Source organism: Nanorana parkeri, unplaced genomic scaffold, assembly GCF_000935625.1.
Source record: "Nanorana parkeri isolate BGI_ZX_2015 unplaced genomic scaffold, ASM93562v1 scaffold518, whole genome shotgun sequence".
Taxonomy (NCBI): domain Eukaryota; kingdom Metazoa; phylum Chordata; class Amphibia; order Anura; family Dicroglossidae; genus Nanorana; species Nanorana parkeri.
This window is the reverse complement of record NW_017306786.1, coordinates 313970-323473: the sequence shown is the minus strand read 5'-3', so window position 1 is coordinate 323473 and position 9504 is coordinate 313970. Positions and strand designations below refer to the sequence as shown.

General features: G+C 38.7%; 1 protein-coding gene across 1 annotated transcript in view; it reads right to left on the bottom strand.

Moving 5' to 3' along the window:
* Positions 1-9504, bottom strand: part of LOC108790984 (mucin-5AC-like) — a 57588-nt gene that overhangs the window by 18897 nt on the left and 29187 nt on the right. Inside the window, exons 24-29 of the mRNA XM_018561343.1 lie at positions 8568-8724; positions 7590-7718; positions 6818-6968; positions 6671-6714; positions 5036-5248; positions 8-4091 (exon numbers count right to left, since the gene is read on the bottom strand). Coding sequence (XP_018416845.1) covers positions 8-4091; positions 5036-5248; positions 6671-6714; positions 6818-6968; positions 7590-7718; positions 8568-8724 — 4778 coding nt within the window. The remainder of the gene's footprint in view (positions 1-7; positions 4092-5035; positions 5249-6670; positions 6715-6817; positions 6969-7589; positions 7719-8567; positions 8725-9504) is intronic.

Here is a 9504-nt window from a genome sequence, read left to right as displayed (position 1 = left end):
TGTAGACTTGTGAACAGATGTCACTTCACCAGATTCTGTAGATGTTTTAGTGGTTTTACCAGAAACTGGTCCATGAGAAGTGGATTTTTCATGTTCAGATTCTGTGGTTGATTTGCGGGATACAGTGCTTACTTTTTGAGATGTTGATTTTGTTGTAATAGGCTTTCTTGGTGTAGACTTGTGAACAGATGTCACTTCACCAGATTCTGTAGATGTTTTAGTGGTTTTAATAGAAACTGGTCCATGAGAAGTGGATGTTTCATGTTCAGATTCTGTGGTTGATTTGCGGGATACAGTGCTTACTTTTTGAGATGTTGCTTTAGTTGTAATAGGCTTTCTTGATGTAGACTTGTGAAAAGATGTCACGTCACCAGATTCTGTAGATGTTTCAGTGGTTTTAACAGAAACTGGTCCATGGGAGGTAGATTTTTCATATTCAGCTTCTGTGGTTAATTCATGGGATACAGTGCTTACTTTTTCAGATGTTACTTTAGTTGTAATAGGCTTTCTTGATGTAGACTTGTGAACAGATGTCACTTCACCAGATTCTGTAGATGTTTTAGTGATTTTACCAGAAACTGGTCCATTAGAAGTGGATTTTTCATGTTCAGATTCTGTGGTTGATTTGCGGGATACAGTGCTTACTTTTTGAGATGCTGCTTTAGTTGTAATAGGCTTTCTTGGTGTAGACTTGTGAATAGATGTCACTTCACCAGATTCCATAGATGATTTAGTGGTTTTACCAGAAACTGGTCCATGAGAAGTGGATTTTACATGTTCAGATTCTGTGGTTGATTTGCGGGATACAGTGCTTACTTTTTGAGATGTTGCTTTAGTTGTAATGGGCTTTCTTGGTGTAGACTTGTGAACAGATGTCACTTCACCAGATTCTGTAGATATTTTAGTGGTTTTACCAGAAACTGGTCCATGAGAAGTGGATTTTTCATGTTCAGATTCTGTGGTTGATTTGCGGGATACAGTGCTTACTTTTTGAGATGTTGCTTTAGTAGTTATAGGCTTACTTGATGTAGATTTGGGAATATATGTCACTTCACCAGATTCTGTAGATGTTTTAGTGATTTTACCAGAAACTGGTCCATTAGAAGTGGATTTTTCATGTTCAGATTCTGTGGTTGATTTGCGGGATACAGTGCTTAGTTTTTGAGATGTTGCTTTAGTTGTAATAGGCTTTCTTGATGTGAACTTGTGAACAGATGTCATTTCACCAGATTCTGTATATGTTTTAGTGGTTTTACTAGAAACTGGTCCATGAGAAGTGGATTTTTCATGTTCAGATTCTGTGGTTGATTTGCGGGATACAGTGCTTACTTTTTGAGATGTTTCTTTAGTAGTTATCGGCTTACTTGATGTGGATTTGGGAATATATGTCACTTCACCAGATTCTGTAGATGTTTTAGTGGTTTTAATAGAAACTGGTCCATGGGAGGTGGATATTTCATGTTCAGATTTTGTGGTTGATGCGCGGGATGCAGTGCTTACTTTTTGAGATGTTGCTTTAGTTGTAATAGGCTTTCTTGATGTAGACTTGTGGACAGATGTCACTTCACCAGATTCTGTAGATAGTTTAGTGGTTTTGATGGAAATCAGACCGTGAGTCGTAGACTTCTTATGTTCAGATTCTGTAGTTTTTTGAGATACAGTGCTTATATTAGGAGATGCTGCTTTCTTTGTTGTAGACTTGCTGGATGTAGATTTGTAGGCAGATGTCAATTTACTGGATAATGTAGAGATTTTAGTTGTTTTGATGGAACTTGTTCTATGAGAGGTGGATTCTTCATGTTTATATTCAGTGGTTAGTATGTCGGATGCAGTGCTTACTTTAGGAGATGTAGCTTTAGTTGTCACCTCACCATATATGGTAGTTGGTTTAGTTGTTTTTATGGGAACTGTTTTATGGGATGTGGTCTCCCAATTTTCAGTTTTAACTGCAGTTGTCAATTTGGAAGGCTCTTGGGAAGACAATTCAGCTAAGGTTTTGGTAGGTAATGTTGTAAACACTTCAGTAGCCATAGAACCTGTTTCCTTACTTGTTGCAGACTTAGATAATACTTCCAAAATTGTGCTCATTGTGGGTTTGGTGGTTGTCATTTCCATTGGTGCTGTTAAAACTTTTGTCGTTTTAGTTGATAGGGGTGCATATGTATGTATCTCTTCAAAAGTTGTTAATTTTCCAGTTTCTGTACTTGAATGTACTTGTGATGAAGTTGTTTTTTGAGTTGTTTTATGGTCTTCCTGTGGAATTTTAGAGGTTTGATGATCTGTAAATGTAGGTAAAACCTTTGTAGATGCACAGCCGGAACAGCATAAGACACGAATTTCATAGTTGTAACAATATGGAAATGGTCCAGTTTGATCTTCATTTTGGCAAACAAGACCATAGCTAAGATTGCATTGCACATTCTGCTGTAATTCCTCGAGTGAAAAGCCTGGAAGATCTGCAGATCTGCATTGAATATCAGAAGGCTCTTGACAGATTTGAAATCCTGACTTCTTTATTTCCTCATAGGTTTCAAAGTCTCCGTTTGTGTCCAGGTTAGGAAAGCTAACATCAAACCACTGTGACCACTGGCATACAGGTACACAGCTTATTTCTGAATTTGTTATTGCTCTGCTTGTTGTAACTTTGCTTGTCTGAGGAACAGTAATGTTTGCATGATCTCCTTCTTGGGATGTTGAATGAAAAGAGTTTGTACTTTTTTCAGTAGACACGTGCTCTATTTCTGTTATTGGGGCATGTGTCATTGGTGTTGTTGAAAATGACAAAGTTGTTTCATGGTTTTGGGAGGTTGATGTGGTTCCAGACACATATTTGGATGTGACCAAGCTCTCAAAGGCTCTGCCAGTTGTTTTTATCAGCGCAGAAGTCTGTACTGTAGGAATATGTGTCATAGTTGTTTTTGATGTAGACAGGCTAGGTAAAGTAGTTCTCATTTTGGAAACAGAGAAACCTGCAGTTATTTCTCCAGGTGTTGTTTTAGGGCTCTTTGAAGAAGTAGAAATTGTTTGGAACAGTGTTCCAGTTACTTGACCAGTATGATCTGTGTGAAATGTTGATGGACTGCTTGTTGCTCTAACTGTACTGGATGTTAAGGCGTTTTCAGTAAATTTTGAGCCAGTTGAAATCACTACACTAGTTTCTTTTAAATGTTCTGTTGTGTGATCCTTGATTGTAGAATGGACATACGTAGTAGATAATTCACAATCCTCCATGGAACAACAAAGGATCTTTACTTTGTAATTGTAGCAAATCGGAAAACTCCAAGCTTGATCTTTGTTATTGCAAATGAGACCATGAGTGATGTTGCAGGTAACTAGCTGGCCAATATCTGTAATGTTTTCTTCTGGGAATCTCTCGGCTCTGCATTCAATATCTTCTGGCTTTTGACATATATTGTTACCAGCAGCTCTGATATTCTCCAGGGTCTCAAAGTCTCCATCAGAATTAACAATACTGGGAAAATGCACATCATACCAAGGTGTCCAAGAGCATCGCTGTTTACTGCAAGGAGTGGTAAAAATAGTTTCTTGGGTGGAGTGGTGTGGTTTTTTACTTGTTGGGCTTAATATCTTAGCGGTAGACACAGCTGTTGCTTTTATTGATGAAGAACTTTGCGTTGACTGACTCAGTTCTGTGCTAACAGTGTCCTCTGGTTGGACAGTTGAGGCCACTGCAGATTTGGATGTTATTGTCATGAATGGTGTAGAAACTATAGTGTCAGAAGTAGGGGAAGTAATTGATTCTCCACAGGGCACATAGCTACAGCATAAAACTCGCATCTCATAATTAAAGCAGAGCTGGGAGAATTGGTCCCGATTATGACACACAAGACCCACAGATGTATTGCAATGAATGATCTGACCCAAGTCAGCAATTGGGATCTTCGGAAACTTTTGCGCTCGACATTCCACCTGGGATGGTATTTTGCATATGGTGTGGCCCTTGTTTCTTATATTCTCAAAGGTTTCAAAGTCACCTTCATTTTCACCATACTTTGGACAAGTGACATCATACCACATTGACCATTTACATACTTCTTCAAGGCAAGACACAGAGGTTGATGAAGCTTGCCCTGCAAGGGGGAAAACAATACTAATTACACAGCAAGATAAAAACAACTGTGTGTCTGCAAAGCAAAATTTATAGTTCAATGTGTTTGTCATTAGTTAAGCTTGTTTGAAGAAAAAAAAAACTGGTCTAGATTGAAAATTAAAGCTATCATAATTCTCTCTCTGTTTCTGCAAATGAAAGGGATGCTAACATGCAAGTTAACATATTTTTACTGTGTTTAAAAGTAGAACTGAACTAAATAAAACTGACAATTTGCTATGTTATAGCAACAATTTAGAAATGTTAAATGTACCTAAGCAGTACCCTGAAAAATTTACCTTTTTTGGGGAATTCCTCAAAAAATAGCAGGTCCCTTCCAATTATGCAAGGTTGCCTATGCACTCATGTGTTTACAGCCTTATAGATGTATATCTGAAGTGTGGGGTTGAGGCACTTCTGCCTCTGACAGATAGTCTCACATGATTTGGAATGGGATTTAGTGATGTCGCTACTGTGCTGCTCACTGTTGATCTTGCTGGAGGATCTGACATAAGGAAGCAAGAGCCCTGCCTCTACCAAGATATCTGACTTCATACAGAGACACAGTATAGAATTGTCTGAACACTGCAGAGTGATCTGTAAACTTGCAGGCTGCAGCAGAAGGGTAAGCAGATGAACAGAGCAGACAGGTTCTTACCTCAGGGGAGAACAACACTGATCAACATAGTGCAGTCCATTGCTCGCCCCCTACAGTATAGCTGTAAACCAGTGGGCATCTGCCTCCTACTACTGTCTGTGTGTGCTACTAGTGTTTGAAAAAGTGTCAGCACATCCCATAGCAAGCACACCTCAGTTTTATTTTAAAACCTGTACTAGAAAATTCAACAGCTAGAAACTGTTGTAATTTAAACACCTTAGTATAAACATCTGAGATGAACAGTAAATATGATGTTTGTTAGTTCCTACCTGGAGTAGATGTATTTTCTGCATGCACAGTAGTTGTATCAAAATGGAAGGTACTGGTGGGTGCCTTAGTAGTTGGTAAGCATGGATAGACACTTCTATGAATGGTTCCATTTGATGAACATATGGCTGTTATGCATCCCCCAATTCCATCAGTGGTATTATAGATGATGTCACCATAGTTGAACTTCATATTACCATAGTAACAATAGCATGCTGTGAGTTAAAGAGCATGATTAAGAGTTATTACGCTGTCACACACATACAAAGGTACAACAAATTGCTCCAAATGAGTAAACCTTACTATTGTTGATGAATTTTTACCTACACACAGGTGGTCAAAAATCAGAGAAGAGCTCCGTAATTTGTTACATTTCTATTATGTTTAGAAATTTGGATGCTTAGGGGAATGATTGAATTACATTTCTCAGTACCATTCTTCTGTTGCCTACATATGCTACTGAGAATAAAGCTAATATTCTTCAGTAAATTCATATATTACTAAAGAGAAAACATAATATAGTCCCTGATGGCCACATAATTTTTCTTTGTATATTTATAATTTAAAGTGAATTTGTATTTTGATCAAGCATGGCAAAGGAACACGTTCACATTAAAAGAGCCCTCCCCAGTATCCTCTAGTCTCCTTTATTTAGCTTTCATGTCACTCTTTTCAGTCACTGGAAGTGAAAGCAAAGCCCTGGTTAGACTATAAGTCATTGTAGCTTACACAGGACTGGCTGGCCCAGTGCTGTCACATGGGAGAATCTCGTGATCCTCTCTAGAAGTACTGGGCATTTCCTTTGACTTCTGAAACTGAATGCAGCAGAAGGGGTGTGAAACAAAGGTAAGCATATGCTGCTTTGGATGGGGGAAGTAAAGCAATTGTAATGCTTTGACCTGTATGCGCAAGAAAGCATACTAAACAAACACTGTAGATGTTACACTAACTTACAATGATGTTTCCTTCTGAGTGGAATCAACCTTTATGTGATTAAAAAGACCCTGTTACCAGACCTTTCAACAGCCATCTTTCCAAAGGATTATATGTACATTTGATGTATTTCATGCATGTTATTTATCCGTAAAAGCCTCCCTTGTGTGGACATCCAAAAGGCCTGAGACTGCTGCTGGGTGCCACCATATTTGATGTGATGTCAGCAGCCCCAACAGACTCAAAGCTGTCACTCAAGTGACACTCTATTGTATTGTCTTTCGCTCCTCCCTGGTAGCTACATAAAAGGTTATTAAGGAGGTGAGGGTGGAGGAGTTTGACCAGCACATACCGTAATTAGACACTTCCAGAAGAGGAGAGGGTTATGATGTGCAAGAACAGAGGCGCTGTCCTGGGTAATTGACTCTACCTGGAGTACTCATATTCCATAGCAAGTTCAAAGAAACTTTGCAAGTGAATAAAATAAAAAAATATATACAGCAAGGAAAATGCTACAGTTAAACAAATACTTGATTTTTCTGTGCCTTTACTTGCAGTTTATTAGGTGGTTACAGGGTCTCTTTAATAACAAAACAAAAAAGTTTATTTTAAATGGGAGTATAGCAGATACTTGCTCAGTAGAGCCAAAGTCGTGTTTACCATGAAATAATATTACAAAAAAAAAAATGCAGGATAGGACCCACCTCTGAGATCCATCTGGCAACGAAGACCTTTCTTGGTGCAAATACTGAAAAATAAATGATACATTTGTAAGTTTAGAAGGATTTGTACTTCATAAATAAATATTCAAAACTTTACAACTTCTGAATAAAAATTAGAAAGACAGCTACCAGCTTTGACAGTTCTTGTAGGTTGGCACCATTTCCCCAACATTGTAACGTTTACTGTCGTCACCATAACAGCCACAGTCTGCTTGGGCTACACACTTTATGATATCCTCATCAAAGAAAGGTCGCGCTTTGGGACATTTTGGATAACATCCTGGCATAGAATTTATAACACACAAAAAGCTTCAGTTAAATCCACAGACATTTACAGTAAATAAAAATCCTTATTCTCAACTACACAGCTAGAGATTGAGAAAGCTTGCTTATATAACCGGAGATGTCATTTTTACTATTATTGCACAGAAATATAACAGTAGAAACGGTATTTTGAAAATAAATTTTAAACTGAAATATAATTTAAAGGAATACTAGGTATCCCTGGTTTGTAAGTGACCTCTTATATATATCGAGAGGTCCATTTTCCCAGTAGCTCTAGATTTCATATCTCTTGGATGCAATTTCTGCACTTGAGCCCCTAGGTCTGCAAAACATGCTGTGCCCATCAGGAGGACTTCTCAATTGCCATGCTAGATATGCTTATTTTAAAATTCTGAAAAATGAATACAGTGTGTGTGTATGTGATTATTTGAGATTGCAATATTGAAAGTAAATCTCCTGCTTATAGAAAGAGAAATGCAGCATACAAAGTGATTGACAGTCCCTTAAACATGTACAGTTTTTAAAAAGTGTATTTTAGTAGTTCGGTAAAGAAGTTGCCAGGACAGCAAAACATTTTTTTTGTAATATAGAAAGTAATTTAATGGATTTCACTAACCCTCTAATCCAGGTAGCTGGTTCATACACTGGCCACGGGGGTTCCTGCAGGTCTTCAAGCAGGGAGCTCCACATGGTTTGTAGTGCCACTCACACTCTCCTTCAGGGTTGTAGTAATCACAGAACATAGCTAGAGATACGAATAAAATTATAGATATCTGACAAAGACTTGTAATTTTGTGATTTATCCACCGGATAGCACAGCCAGGAGGGTGACACCCTGTTTTTTAGCGTTAAGGAGTACAGTGGTGTCTTCTCTCTGTCAGACTCAATAATCAATAAAAAAGCAACACGCTGATAGGTCATTAACTCTGCTCGCTCTGCCTTTTCCTCCTGTCAGTATATTCCCTATCAGCACATGTGCATGCAGCAGAACTTATTGGCTCTTAGTGCTGTCCCTCCCTCTGCCAGACTGAGCACTGATGGGAGGCTGATATCAAGGCTGATTCAGGTTCATATACTAGTTATTTGTAAAAATATATTTAAATCTTTTAAACAGCTGCATTAAATGGTGTTTTTTAAAATATTCTGTAAGGAAGTCACCTTCAATTAGAAAATCCAGTTGGTGTAGAAAACATTGAAAGCCTTTATCAAGATCCCTAAATAGATATTAATGTTCTCAAATTTTCTCAAAATTAAATCTAACCGTTATAATTTATTATAATAAAATTTGCTATTTCCAATGTCTTTCTTACGTGACCTTTGCTTTCACTCTGTTGCAGTACGGGCCATTATGTGTATCTTAATGTAATAACAATTGACCAAGTCTTCTAATTGTGACTTAAAAACAAAACAAAACTGTGCAGTAACCCTTACAGAAAACCTGCCATGAGGAAAATAAGCCAGCTGCCATTGCTGATCTTTTTCTGAGTATACTAGTTGCCCGACTTTCTTTGGCTTCAATATATTCTAACTAGCGTGCAGAGTAACGTGAGGGTTTTTTTAATGCTTACATGAATAAAGGCTTAGTTTAACTTACGGCATATTTCTGGGGTTCTCCAAGAAACGCAGATTCCAGCATCACTACAAGCCGTGGCATAAGCTGAGACAGCTGTACAATAGCATTCACAGTCTCCTCCAGTGTCACAGCCACATGTGTCTCTAACACAAGCCTCATGGTATGGAGTAGGGTCAACCTAAAAGTAAATCATGATTATATGCTTCTTCCTCAAGAGCTCTTTAATTCAATACTGCTCTATATATTTGGAGAAGTTAAAACTCATTATGATTTCTAAAAAATGTTAATGACACAAAAATAACAGGTTGAGCCAAAAGTGAAATATTAGTTTTGGGTTGATACTACTGGGTTGACTCTTTTACTAGCTGTCTGTCAGGACCTCTAACCGTTTTGAGGTCAGAGGCCAGAGGCCATTAAAGCTTAAATGGCCAGGCCAAATTTAGAAGTCATAGGGGTCTATTCACAAAGCTGCCGAGGGCAGCAGAGTGAATGACCGATCAGAAGTGAAGTGAGCCGAACACTGTTCGGCTATTCACTTCAGGCTGGTACGGCTGATTTCAGCCGTACATCGGCTGAAATCAGCCGTACATCGGCTTGCTTCGTGTGGCTTCGGATCAGCCGAACATGCTTAGCATGTTCGGCTGACCTGAAGTGCAGAAGGAGTTCGACTCAGCCGATCCAACATCTGGATCGGCTGAGCCGAACCTCCGGCAGGCTTCACACTGCTGTTCAGGCTATTCTGAAAGATCCCGAACAGCAGTGAGAGAATAGCCGAATGCCGCCGAGCGGCATTTGGCTCGGCTGTTCTGCTTGGTCCCTCAGAGGCACCGAGCAGAACAGAAAAAGAGTGAAAAAAGTAGAAAAAAGTTAATAGAAAACGATTGTGCAGAGCTAGCAGTGACAGCTAGCTCCGCCCAATAGTTTCCTATTGTCCGGCGGCTCTGCTGCTGTAAAAAAA